Source organism: Nomascus leucogenys, chromosome 11 (assembly GCF_006542625.1).
Source record: "Nomascus leucogenys isolate Asia chromosome 11, Asia_NLE_v1, whole genome shotgun sequence".
Lineage (NCBI taxonomy): Eukaryota > Metazoa > Chordata > Mammalia > Primates > Hylobatidae > Nomascus > Nomascus leucogenys.
In genome coordinates this window covers 118,975,927-118,990,175 of record NC_044391.1, presented here as the reverse complement: position 1 = coordinate 118,990,175, position 14,249 = coordinate 118,975,927, and the positions used below count along the sequence as shown (strand labels likewise).

Here is a 14,249-nt window from a genome sequence, read left to right as displayed (position 1 = left end):
CTAGAACATTTTCACCACTCTGAAAAGCAACCCCACATCTCTTAGCCATGATTGCAACCCTTCTCCATGTCTCTCCACCTACCCCAGTTGCAGACAACCATCATCTGCGTTTGTCTCCAAAGATTTGCATGGTCTGCATATTTTACATAAATGGGGTCATACAATATGAAGTCCCAAAGTGCTGCGATTACAGGCATGAGCCACAGTGCCCAGCCCTCATCCAGGTTTTTAAAAAATTGATGGTGTTAAATAAAGACAGGATGCAAATTAGTTTCCATTTTTATTAAAGTTGTGTTTTTCTAAGGAATATATTACACTTAAAGTTCAATATCATAAATATTAGTTCTTAAATCTTCTATTTTACTTATTAAAAATGTAAACATAAAACAACCACTCCCTCCCCATCCCCGACCCAATATATATTAAAAAAATATTGCTCCTCTCAGGTAAGTCCTTCTCTTCAGAATGAGTAACACAGACTTCGTTAAAATCTTGTTAGTCCTCCTGGGCTGCAAGGACACGGCAGGAATGACTAGTGTCCACTGTGACAAGGGTCTGTGACGCTGTGACTGAGGCCCGTCTCCTCCTGCCACGATGACTCATGTGCCCTGACAGGCTCCTCTCTGTCCATTCAGCGTCCAAGGACACAGACAGTGGTAAGGCACCAAGCACAGACACTGCGATGAACACAGCACACAGGATGGCGTATGCTTCTGGAGGCAGATCACAGCCAGCACAGACAGCAATTCTGGGTGAGTGTTAGTCAGAGGGTATTAGAGCTGGAAGGATTCTGAGAGATCGCCTAGTCATTCACAGATGGCCTCAGTCAGTATATCTTCTAATGTTAGAAGGAACATTGATACAACTTTATGAAATACTTTGATATATTTATTTATCTTCCTAAAACTAAACCTCATAAAATGATGTTTCAACTTCAAATATTGATAAACCTTAAGCCTAGATAGGCTGAAAACTAACTGCAAGCATAATTTATAACATTTATAGAATGTCTATTTGATCTCAACAAAAATAAGTATCCTATAGGAAAAATGTAAGGGTTACTGGTTTTAAGAAAAAAAAGGATGTTTTTCAGGAGAATACTGGAAGGATCTATATGAGGACAACCTACCTGCTTGCCAGTTTCTTTAAAAGCTGTCAGCTCAAGGCTACTGACATGGCTTTTGCTTCTTTGCTGTAAATTTTGTTCCTGAAAACCTGAGACAAATTCACTTGATATTTTTGACAACTGGGACCTTAAAATGATCAAAATGAGCCTAAGTCTGAACAGAAAACCAAGGTAGTCAGTTTTTAATAAGTACTTGACCCTTTTTGAGTCAGAAAGTGACTCCAGTCTACTGTCCCCAAATTGCTGCTCCCCATTCCTTCCCTGCATCACTTCCACTACAGCTGCAGCCGGCCCAGCCTGTCCCTCACCTCCTACAGCTGCAGGTGGCCCAGCCTGTCCCTCACCTCCTACAGCTGCAGGCGGCCCAGCCTGTCCCTCACCTCCTACAGCTGCAGGCGGCCCAGCCTGTCCCTCACCTCCTACAGCTGCAGCCGGCCCAGCCTGTCCCTTTTAACAGTGACGTGGCTTTGTCTTTGCTAACATGAAAAGTATAACCTGCCACAGGATATCAACGTGTGGGCCATTTCAATTTCTTCACTTTGCAGCTGAAGTTTATACCAATAATTCTGCAATGACATCTCAGATTCTAAAAGTCTGCTTCACTGTCATTTTTTTTTTTGCCCAAGAAAGTCTCACTCTGTCATCCAGGCTGTAGTGCAGTGGTGCGATCAGCTCACTGTAACCTCAAACTTCTGATCTCGTGATCCGCTCGCCTTGGCCTCCCAAAGTGCTGGGATTACAGGCTTCAGTCACCGCGCCCGCCACTATCATATTCGAAGCAACTAAAATGTGCCTCTTAAAATCTCTGACAGGTTCAGTGTCCTCCTAAGTCTTGCTGGGTACACTATGCAGAATCAATGATCAGTAAAATCATATTCAAGCCTTACTGAAGAGGACGGGAGACATCAACACAGTTACCCTGAGGAACTCAAGACTTTATCCATACTTTATCCAGTTTCACATTTGTCCAGAGAAAACACTGGGCGACCAGGTTCCCAAGCTTAATAAATATATATACGAAAAATGTCATCTATAATATTTTCTTCAGAAAGCCATTAGTGCAAATATAATTATATCAATAAAAAATAAAGCAAAAATATATTTCAAGTATAAAAAGCACCATGCTCAGAAACACTACTACCTAAATGGTGCCACAACACAACAGTCAAAATATAGTCGAACCTATCACTGTGACTCTCAAATATATGATTCATAGTATTTTTGGTAAAAATTCTTTATACAGCTTTGCAGGATGATTCATAATCATAAGAAGTATATGTTTAGATTATTGTAAGTTTCTTTAAAAATAGACTCTTTGCTTTCCTTTGACTTTGCACAATTTAAAGTATGTACAACATAGGCAGAAAATGAGCACTGGCCCGCAGACCATGACGCAGGTCAAGCATCACTTACTGAAATGCTTGGGACCAGAAGTGTTTCAGATTTCAGACTTTTTTTTGGATTTTGGATATTTACAGATACCTAATGAGGTATCTTGGGCATGGGACCCAAGTCTAAACATGAAATTCATGTTTCATATATAACTACACACACTGCCTGAAAGTAATTTTATACAATATTTTTAGTAGTCTATGCATGAAACAAAGTTTGTGTTAAGTACTTATATGTGGAATTTTCCACTTGTGGTATCAGGTCAGCATTCAGAAAGTTTCAGATTTTGGAGCAATTTGGATTCCGGATTTTTGGATTAGGAATGCTCAAGTTGTATTAGCTTCCTTTTAGTTAAGTTGACTATGTTTGAGATTCCCAGCTTTTCACAATGACAAATACCTCCTGCTTAAAACTGCATGCAAATACATACTTTAAATTTATGCATTTGAAAAAAAGCGACTTTCCTCTATACTGGGGTTGCTGTTGGCTCTAGTGCCAAATAATCAGAATTAATTCTTAGTAATTATGCTGCTTTGCTCACTTAGCACAATTTCTTCAATGGAGTACTAAATAGCTATGTGCTGAATGGACGAAAAGCAAGGAAGGACGAGGAAAAGAGGAACAGAAGGAGTCTATCCAAGGGCCGTGGTTACAATGCCATGGAGGAATCGAAGGAGTCTGTCCGAGGGTTGTGGTTACAATGCCATGGAGGAATAGAAGGAGTCTGTCCAAGGGTTGTGGTTACAATGCCATGGAGGAATAGGAGGAGTCTGTCCGAGGGTTGTGGTTACAATGCCATGGAGGAATCGAAGGAGTCTGTCCGAGGGTTGTGGTTACAATGCCATGGAGGAATAGGAGTCTGTCCGAGGGTTGTGGTTACAATGCCATGGAGGAATAGGAGGAGTCTGTCCGAGGGTTATGGTTACAATGCCATGGAGGAATAGAAGGAGTCTGTCCGAGGGTTGTGGTTACAATGCCATGGAGGAATAGAAGGAGTCTGTCCGAGGGTTGTGGTTACAATGCCATGGAGGAATAGGAGGAGTCTGTCCGAGGGTTGTGGTTACAATGCCATGGAGGAATAGGAGTCTGTCTGAGGGTTGTGGTTACAATGCCATCAAGGAATCGAAGGAGTCTGTCCGAGGGTTGTGGTTACAATGCCATGGAGGAATAGGAGGAGTCTGTCCGAGGGTTGTGGTTACAATGCCATGGAGGAATAGGAGGAGTCTGCCGAGGACTGTGGTTACAATGCATGGAGGAATAGGAGTCTGTCCGAGGCTGTGGTTAAATGCCATGGAGGAATAGAAGGAGTCTGTCTGAGGGTTGTGGTTACAATGCCATGGAGGAATAGGAGTCTGTCCGAGGGTTGTGGTTACAATGCCATGGAGGAATAGGAGTCTGTCCGAGGGTTGTGGTTACAATGCCATGAGGAAGGGTCTGGGGTGGTACAATGCAGGAGGAATAGGGGAGTCTGTCCGAGGGTTGTGGTTACAATGCCATGGAGGAATAGGAGTCTGCAGGGTTGTGGTTACAATGCCATGAGGAATAGGAGGAGTCTGTCTGAGGGTTGTGGTTACAATGCCATGGAGGAATAGAAGGAGTCTGTCCGAGGGTTGTGGTTACAATGCCATGGAGGAATAGAAGGAGTCTGTCCGAGGGTTGTGGTTACATGGGGGGGGGGGGGGGGGGGGGAATAGAAGGGTCTGTCGAGGGTTGTGGTTACAATGCCATGGAGGAATAGGAGTCTGTCTGAGGGTTGTGGTTACAATGCCATGGAGGAATAGGAGTCTGTCCGAGGGTTGTGGTTACAATGCCATGGAGGAATAGAAGGAGTCTGTCCGAGGGTTGTGGTTACAATGCCATGGAGGAATAGAAGGAGTCTGTCCGAGGGTTGTGGTTACAATGCCATGGAGGAATCGAAGGAGTCTGTCCGAGGGTTGTGGTTACAATGCCATGGAGGATGGAGGTGGGGTTGTGGTTACAATGCCATGGAGGAATAGGAGTCTGTCCGAGGGTTGTGGTTACAATGCCATGGAGGAATAGAAGAGTCTGTCCGAGGGTTGTGGTTACAATGCCATGGAGGAATAGAAGGAGTCTGTCCGAGGGTTGTGGTTACAATGCCATGGAGGAATAGGAGTCTGTCCGAGGGTTGTGGTTACAATGCCATGGAGGAATAGGAGTCTGTCCGAGGGTTGTGGTTACAATGCCATGGAGGAATAGGAGGAGTCTGTCCGAGGGTTATGGTTACAATGCCATGGAGGAATAGAAGGAGTCTGTCTGAGGGTTGTGGTTACAATGCCATGGAGGAATAGGAGTCTGTCCGAGGGTTGTGGTTACAATGCCATGGAGGAATCGAAGGAGTCTGTCCGAGGGTTGTGGTTACAATGCCATGGAGGAATAGGAGTCTGTCGAGGGTGTGGTACATGCATGGAGGATAGGAGTCTGTCCGAGGGTTGTGGTTACAATGCCATGGAGGAATAGGAGGAGTCTGTCCGAGGGTTATGGTTACAATGCCATGGAGGAATAGAAGGAGTCTGTCCGAGGGTTGTGGTTACAATGCCATGGAGGAATAGAGGAGTCTGTCCGAGGGTTGTGGTTACAATGCCATGGAGGAATAGAAGGAGTCTGTCCAAGGGTTGTGGTTACAATGCCATGGAGGAATAGGAGTCTGTCCGAGGGTTGTGGTTACAATGCCATGGAGGAATAGAAGGAGTCTGTCCAAGGGTTGTGGTTACAATGCCATGGAGGAATAGGAGTCTGTCCGAGGGTTGTGGTTACAATGCCATGGAGGAATAGAAGGAGTCTGTCCGAGGGTTGTGGTTACAATGCCATGGAGGAATAGAAGGAGTCTGTCTGAGGGTTGTGGTTACAATGCCATGGAGGAATAGAAGGAGTCTGTCCGAGGGTTGTGGTTACAATGCCATGGAGGAATAGAAGGAGTCTGTCCGAGGGTTGTGGTTACAATGTCTTGGAGGAATAGGAGGAGTCTGTCCGAGGGTTATGGTTACAATGCCATGGAGGAATAGAAGGAGTCTGTCCGAGGGTTGTGGTTACAATGCCATGGAGGAATAGGAGTCTGTCCGAGGGTTGTGGTTACAATGCCATGGAGGAATAGGAGGAGTCTGTCCGAGGGTTGTGGTTACAATGCCATGGAGGAATAGGAGTCTGTCCAAGGGTTGTGGTTACAATGTCTTGGAGGAATAGAAGGAGTCTGTCCAAGGGTTGTGGTTACAATGTCTTGGAGGAATAGGAGGAGTCTGACCAAGGGTTGTGGTTACAATGTCTTGGAGGAATAGGAGTCTGTCTGAGGGTTGTGGTTACAATGCCATCGAGGAATAGAAGGAGTCTGTCCGAGGGTTGTGGTTACAATGCCATGGAGGAATAGGAGGAGTCTGTCTGAGGGTTGTGGTTACAATGCCATGGAGGAATAGAAGGAGTCTGTCCGAGGACTGTGGCTACAATGCCATGGAGGAATAGGAGTCTGTCCGAGGACTGTGGTTAAAATGCCATGGAGGAATAGGAGTCTGTCCGAGGGTTGTGGTTACAATGCCATGGAGGAATAGAAACAGTCTGTCCGAGGGCTGTGGTTACAATGCCATAGGACTTCGTTGGCTTGAGAGAAAGAATGGGCATCGCCTATCGTTCATGAATATATTTTGTGTTTTTTCTTTTCATATTCTTGTTAAACCTCATCTAGACATTAAGAAATTTCAAATAGGAATTACTAAATGGGGCTGATAAGCTCTAGTACCAGTGTAAAATTGCTTCTGGGGACCGGAATCTATGTAGTAATGGGAGTGTCAAATGCAGAAGGTAAAGGATATTTAAAGCAAAGGCAATCTTCCAGCTTCTGTGGACTGAGTCTTAAAGTGGCACAGTGGACGCTACTGGATAGTCTCTACACCAAACTTATACCTTGCTTATTAGTACACAATTCAGACCACCCTTCTTATATATAAAACCATTTTCAGATGTTAGAAATTCTTCTGCAACAATTTCTTAACCCATTTTTAAAAACTGCATACCTGCCTTTACCAGAATTTTTTATCTTCATCGGTCACAAAGGAATAGTTCTGTTTTTGTTGGATCACAGTTGTCTTAAGTATTATCTAAAACAATACAATTACGTTTTTTTCTGTTTGCATGTCTTCCATGTTTTTAAAGGGCAGAGTATTTTACTCTCTCGGCTTCCACATTTTTTCATGTCATTATTAAACTCATGGAGAATACAACCAGAAACTGAGCTCTGAAGAGGGATGAATACAGAGGGCTACCAGCACATTGATAGCAGTTCTGGAAGCTGGGCTCTGAAGAGGGATGAATAGAGGGCTACCAGCACACTGACAGCAGTTCTGCCATAAACTGCCACATAGCTGGCAAAAAGGGCAAGCACGGTTAAATCATAAGATTTAACGAAACATTATTTTAAAAAATTCTTTAGAACAAACAATGGGAACAGTGAATTAAGTTTACTATATACAGCCATTAATTTTTTTTTTTTTTAAAGATACAGGGTCTCACTCTATTGTGCAGGCTGGAATACAGTGGTGCAGTCATAGCTCGCTGCAGCCTTGAACTCCTGGGCTCAAGCAATCCTCCTGCCTCAGCCTCCCAAGTAGCTGGAACTACAGGCAGGCACCACCATGCCTGGCTGCCATTAAATTTAAAATAGGTATAATAATGGTATGTAGAAATCCCAATTCAATTATTTTCTATAAATCAAAGGACAATTTATACTTTTGAGGACAAGATCTCCAATTCTAATCTTGCAATAATTGGCTGTTGTTTAAGTTACTGCAGTATATGGATGATGAACTTTCCCATTGTTGTATGTTAATAAAAATGTTGAGGTATGTAATCACTCTGAAAATTCCACCCATTATCCTATTTTCAAAGGAAAACTTTGGGAAGATTACAAATCCTGAAAAATGAAGACTTGGTGGCTTGCAGTTCCTTCTCCTTCTCCAAGATGAGGTGGTTGGGTTGCTGATGAAGGTGGTTGGGTTGCTGATGAAGGTGGTTGGGTTGCGGATGAAGGTGTTGGGTTGCTGATGAAGGTGTTGGGTTGCTGATGAAGGTGGTTGGGTTGCTGATGAAGGTGGTTGGGTTGCTGATGAAGGTGGCTGGGTTGTTGACGAGGTGGTTGGGTTGCTGATGAGGTGGTTGGGTTGCTGATGAAGGTGGTTGGGTTGCTGATGAGGACAGGCTGCTGTGAAGTTCTGCTTCAAGGTCTGATGGTCATCAACTCTTCCAAGCCAAAGCCAGGAATGCCACTTCTACCATCTGCATAGGTTGGCACTCGCTCAAACTTTGTGCTTTGTTCACAAGAATATAACATAAAAGAATATCTTGAAGATCCACTTTTCCATTCCTAGTGCCATACACACAGAAGAAATCCAGCCAGCAGAGGAAACAGATTGCCTAGCAGAAGCCAGAGGGTGACCACCAGGCTCGAGGAACAGGAACAAAGATCTAGAGTTGAAAACAAAAAACTGACTTTCTATAAACATTTTTGGGATAAAACATACCAATTAAATATTGACAGATGAATACCAGTGATTATTAAAAGGTAAACAAGGACCACCTTGAGAGCTAAATCAAGAGCAAAACCCAGGTATAAAAAAGTTTTTGTTTCTTTTTTAATGGAGGAAAAATATATATGGAGGAAGAAATGATGTATCTACTATGTCAAGGTTAAAAAATGGTATCCAGAAAAAATTGCCTTGGGGTAGCACCCCAGCAAAGATACAGATCTTGGTTATTCTGAGATGGGGTGAAGAACTTTCTTCTTTTATTCTTTCTTTATACCTTCTAAGTAGGGTGACCATATAATTTATCAACCCAAACTAGTACATTTTGAGAATGCAAGGGTGAGTACTATTAATAATGACAACAGGCAGACGGACTGTGAGGAGGCAAGGGAGAGGACCATCGATAACGACAACAGGCAGACGGGCTGTGAGGAGGCAAGGGAGAGGACCATCAATAATGACAACAGGCAGATGGGCTGTGAGGAGGCAAGGGAGAGGACCATCAACAATGACAACAGGCAGACGGACTGTGAGGAGGCAAGGGAGAGGACCATCAACAATGACAACAGGCAGATGGACTGTGAGGAGGCAAGGGAGAGGACCATCGATAACGACAACAGGCAGACGGGCTCTGAGGAGGCAAGGGAGAGGACCATCAATAATGACAACAGGCAGACGGGCTGTGAGGTGGCAAGGGAGAGGACCATCGATAACAACAACAGGCAGACGGGCTCTGAGGAGGCAAGGGAGAGGACCATCAACAATGACAACAGGCAGACGGACTGTGAGGAGGCAAGGGAGAGGACCATCAACAATGACAACAGGCAGACGGGCTCTGAGGAGGCAAGGGAGAGGACTATTAATAATGACAACAGGCATAAGGATGAGTTGTCCTTTTAAATATTTTAAACAATAAAGATGAGCTTTTATTTATTTATTTATTTTGAGACCATCTCATTCGATTGCCCAGGCTGGAGTGCAGTGGTGTGATCTTGGCACCACCTCGCGGGTTCAAGTGATTCTCCTGCCTCAGCCTCCTGAGTAGCTGGGATTACAGATGCGTACAACCACATGTGGCTGATTTTTGTATTTTTAGTAGAGATGGGTTTTCACCAGGTTGGCCAGGTTGATCTTGAACTCCTGACCTCAAGTGATCCACCTGCCTTGACCTAAGATTTTATATCAAATAATTCATTGTGTCATTATGATTGTAACTGCAGAAAACTCAGCTGCCTCACTTGGAGTACTGTGTAGAACAGAGTTAATACAGCAGGCCTGAGACTGCTATCTTTAGAAAGTTCTGCATGCAAGGAGGGCCTTTGCTGGTGGCTGGGAACTGGTTTTCCTCACAACTTTGCCCCATGCACCTCTTCCCTTTGCTGATTTTGCTCTGCATCATTTCACTTGAACAAATCTTAGCCATGAGTACTATGATGAGCAGCTGAGTCCTGTGAGTCCTTCTGGTGAACCAACAAATTTAAGGTGCTCCTGGGAACCCCCAACATGAGTACTCATCTTCCAAAACTCATCCTCTGCCTACAGCCCCTAGGGGATGAAGTCCTCAGGATTTGGAAAAGAAGAGAAGTTAATCTTAGAGGTGGAGAAACTTTGACTTGAAAACTGAGTGTGGCCCTCTATTTTCAGTCACACCATGGACTAGGCAAAGGGCAATGCAGTTCCACCTAAAAAATACCTCTAGTTAAGAAAATGAAACATTGCGTAAGATTTTTATTGTTCATAATCTGAAATGTCAAACTGCCATAAAAATCTCATAGGTCATTTAAATCAAAACTTTAATTGTGAATTCATGAATTCTGCTTTTATACTCTCAGCAATGCGTTATCAGCCTCAGTTTGAACACCGTCAATTTCATGGGGAAGGCATTCTTCTCAAGGGTGTTTTCTGCATTCCCCTCCTGCTTCTAAAGGGTTTAATTGGCATTTGTCTCCTCACAGCTTCAATCTCTTGGTGCCAGTTCCATTCTCTGGAGTCTCAAGGAACGAGCACTTGGTCCTGTTCCTCAATGAACCCCCCGGTCTTTGCCAGCCCACGTCTGTCTGTCTCATTTCGCATGTGTGTTATTGCATCTTTCTCCTCTTTGTGGGAATGCCAATTCCTTTTTTCAGTATCTTTTCCAGGTCTTTCCCTCACTTTCACTTCAGCTGATTATGATATGACTAAAATATATTTAATTACTTTTTGTATTTAATGAGCAGATTTTGTTTACCCTTAATTTCCAAATGAATGGATACAACGTTCACTTTTTGTGATCTTTGATGAATAATTTTGTGCAACTCAGAGGTTCTTCACCAGAAAGGTTCCTCACCCTTGCTCTCACTCAAAAGTGTCAAGTTGACTTACCTGAGGTTTCCGATAATGGTGGGAAGGAGGAATTTCCCATAAAAATGCAATCAGAAGAGAAGAAACTCAACTGGTTTTAGAGCTTCCTTGAAGGGAAATGCCAACATTTTATAAGAGAAGTTCGCCCCCTTCACTTTTCCCCTTTATTCCAACCACAGAGAGCACTCACCCAGTGGCAGAGCTCGGGTCAGGTTAGTGGCTGGAGGATCTGTTTCTGGAGGACAGAGCTCACAGAAGTCCCAACACGATGGGCAGAGCAGGTTTCCATCGTGAATCCAGCCATTCATCTGGATACTGACGGGGAGGACCTGCCCAGCCCGACTACACAAATATGAAGTATCTTGGACCCAAACTTTCAGACCTTGAGGAGAACAAGAAACCTTCAAACAGGAAAAAAAAAAAAACATATAAAAATAATAAATATCAGGTCAGTAAGATTCTAAGAGATTTCTCCTTCAACTACATGAAAATATATTAAAATTTACTAAAAACATTGGCTATAAAGCACAATTTGCAGTGTGGGCATATCTTTAACCTCATATAAAGAGTTAAGTTGGCCGGGCGTGGTGGCTCACACCTGTAATCCCACTCTTTGGGAGGCTGAGGCGGGCAGATCATGAGGTCAAGAGATCGAGATCATCCTGGCCAACATGTTGAAACCCCGTCTCTACTAAAAATACAAAAACTAGCTGCGCATGGTGTCACGCACCTGTAGTCCCAGCTACTCAGGAGGCTGAGGCAGGAGAATTGCTTGATCCTGGGAGGCAGAGGTTGCAGTGAGCCGAGATCGTGCCACCGCACTCCAGCCTGCCAACAGAGCGAGACTCCGTGTCCAAAAAAAAAAAAAAAAAAAAAAAAAAAAGAGGGTTATTTAGATCCTAAAAGAATTACACTCTGTGGCAGGAGTTCTTAAACTTTGAATCTAGCACCTTTTTAAGAATCTGATGGAAGCTATGGACACTTCTCCAAAAAATTACAAGGGGGAACACACACAGAGCTTTTTTTTTTGAGACGGGGTCTCGCCCTGTTGCCCAGGCTGGAATACAGCGACGATCTTGGCTCACTGCAGCTTTGACTACCTCGGGCTCAGGGGATCCCCCCACCTCAGCCTCCTGAGTAGCTGGGACTACAGGCATGTGCCACTGTGCCTGGCTAATTTTTGTATTTTCTTGTAGAGATGGGGTTTGGGTTTTGTCATGTTGCCTAGGCTGGTCTCGAACTCCTGGACTCAAGTTATCCACCCACCCTGGCCTCCCAAAGTGTTGGGCTTAAAGGTGTGAGCCACTGCACCTGGCCGTAAGTCAAATTTTAATTGGGGTTTGAAATTATAAAAATATGTTTATTATAAACAAACAAGAATTTATACAGCATAGAAATGCAACACAGCAAAAGTTCTTCATTCCTTCTCCCTACCCCAAATCCTCTGCTCAGTCACAGGAATTTTATCCAGACTTTATCTTTAAAGGCAAGACTCATAGCTCATTTGCACGTGATAGCTAATGAAATCAGTTTTTAAAAGCAAAAGCAAACACATTAATGCTAACTTTTAAAACACTTAGAAATAGTAATTTTTAAAAATTTTAATTAATTTTTTTTTTTTAGACCGAGTCTCACTCTGTTGCCCAGGCTGGAGTGCAGTGGCATGATCTCGGTTCACTGCAACCTCTGCCTCCCGGGTTCAAGCAATTCTCGTGCCTAAGCCTCCTGAGTAGCTGGGACGACAGGCATGCGCTACCACACGCAGCTAAATTTTTGTATTTTTAGTAGAAACGGGGTTTCACCATGTTGGCCAGGCTGGTCTTGAACTCCTGACCTCAGGTGATCTGCCCGCCTCGGCCTCCCAAATTGCTGGGATTATAGGCGTGAGCCACTGCACTCAGCCAAAAATTTTAACTATTTAAAAAAACAACCTCAAAGTTGTTTTCTACAAAGAATTCACATTCAATTATGCTACTTCCCTTTAAACACTTCTGAAACTTCTCTCTTGGAACTATCTTCAAAGTCAATGCATGCTTCTGAACCTGTCTGATGGTAGCAAATTTTTACGTAGCAAGTAGTTATAATTTTTGGAAATAGCCCAAGGTTGCCCAGAACCAAGTCCAGCACAGGTAGTTGACTAACCTGGTTAACACAAGGTGTGACACAAAATTACTAAGATTGATTTCCTCAGGTGACTATTAAACTACTTCTAAAGATAATTTCAAAAGAAGAGTTCAAAAGTATATTTGAAGTCATTTTGAAACAACTCTATCATCAGTTACGTTGAAATATATCATTCTTTTGAAAATTTGTTTTAAGCTATCATAAAAACAATGAAGTGTGACCTCTAAGTCTGTCATTCCGTGATCCACATCAAGCATCACCACAGCTACAGTGCAACATCATTATTCTTTAAAGCGAGACTTGATCAAGCACCATGCTTGGTGCTGAAAAGGACACTAAAAAAGTACATGATACAGTGCCTGCCCTCTAGCAGTTTCAATTGAGGAAAGATGAGTAGGATATAAATTTTTTTTCTCAGCCGGGCACAGTGGCTCATGCCTGTAATCCCAGCACTGTGGGACACCAGGGCAGGTGGATCACCTGAGGTCAGGAGTTCGAGACCAGCCTGGCCAACCTGGTGAAACCCCATCTCTACTAAAAATACAAAAATTAGCCAGGTGTAATGGTGGGCTACTCGAGTGGCTGAGGCATGAGAATCACTTGAATCCAGGAGGCAGAGGTCGCAGTGAGCTGAGATCCCATCACTGCACTCCAGCCTGGGTGACAGAGTGAGACTCTGTCTCAAAAAAAAAGATAAAAATAATAATAAATTTTTTTTATAAAATACTGTATTTTGAAATTAGAAAAGCAAAAAATGAACAGTACCAGACTATTTTATGATTAAGAGTCGATAAATGGTAGAAACAAGCACAAATATTAGAAAGTTTCACAGAAGAAAGCAATTGCATGCTAAGGATGTACACAGGATTTGGGTCACTGCAGGGCAGATGTTACAGGTTGGGAAGCAGAATGCACATGGCTTAGAGATGAGAATTATATGAGAGTGTTGATAGGACAAGAGGAAAATTCCCTTGCTGAAGTTGAAGTATTCTCGTTGTGGAATTCTGGGAATTAAGTGTGGGCAGGAGGGTAGATGTACAAGTAGCAGCAGACATAACAGACTCAGGAAAGCTGAATCAAAATCCAGCAACAGGAAGAGCCAGGAAGAAACTGATCTGCAGAACACAAAGAGGGCTCAGGACTGCCACAGCCGCACCCAGTACCAAGAAGTAAGAGCTACAGTCAAAAGGATTAGATGAACGTCTGTTTTAGAAACAGACCCCAGCATTCCTCTCCCTCACTGCAAGCAGCTGGACCACTGCCTGTTCCGAACCCGGCTGACAGAGTTTGGGTATTGGTCCGCTCCAAATCTTCTGTTGAAATATGATTCCCAGTGTTGGAGGTGGGGCCTAGTGGGAGGTGTCCGGGTCACGAGGACGGATCCCTCATGAATAGCTTGGTGCCCTCCCCGCAGGAGTAAGTTCCCTGGAGATCTGCTTGTTGAAGAGATCGGGACCTCCCTACTCTCTTGTTCCCGCTGTATGTGATGTGCCTGCCCCCACTCTGCCTTCTGCCATGATCCATGATTGTGAGCTTCCTGAGCCGTCACCAGAAGCCGATGCCAGCACTTGTGCTTCTCATAGTCTGCAGAACCATAACCAAAATTAACCTCTTTTCTTTATAAATTACCCAGCCTCAGATACTCCTTTACAGCAAAACAAAATAGACTAATACACCAGCATACTGGAGATTTATTTTTTGGAAAGGGTAAAACAGAGTTTTCCTGTTCTGGGGGAAAC

General features: G+C 43.6%; 1 protein-coding gene and 1 long non-coding RNA gene across 3 annotated transcripts in view; both read right to left on the bottom strand.

Annotated features, from left to right (window-relative positions):
* Nucleotides 1–267: 267 nt before the first annotated feature.
* Nucleotides 268–3,742, bottom strand: LOC115837327. The gene is made up of 2 exons (XR_004032378.1): nt 1,507–3,742; nt 268–1,434 (listed from the first exon to the last, which is right to left on the bottom strand). It is a non-coding gene; the product is annotated as an uncharacterized LOC115837327 (long non-coding RNA).
* Nucleotides 3,743–6,191: 2,449 nt separating this feature from the next.
* The window catches only part of LMLN (leishmanolysin like peptidase), an 84,370-nt gene continuing 76,312 nt past the window's right edge, over nt 6,192–14,249 (bottom strand). For both annotated transcript variants that reach the window (XM_030823066.1, XM_030823065.1), the window contains 2 exons: nt 10,577–10,787; nt 6,192–7,987 (listed from right to left, as the gene is read on the bottom strand). In XM_030823066.1, the coding sequence (XP_030678926.1) occupies nt 7,887–7,987; nt 10,577–10,787 (312 nt within the window). In that variant the 3' untranslated portion in view covers nt 6,192–7,886. The remainder of the gene's footprint in view (nt 7,988–10,576; nt 10,788–14,249) is intronic.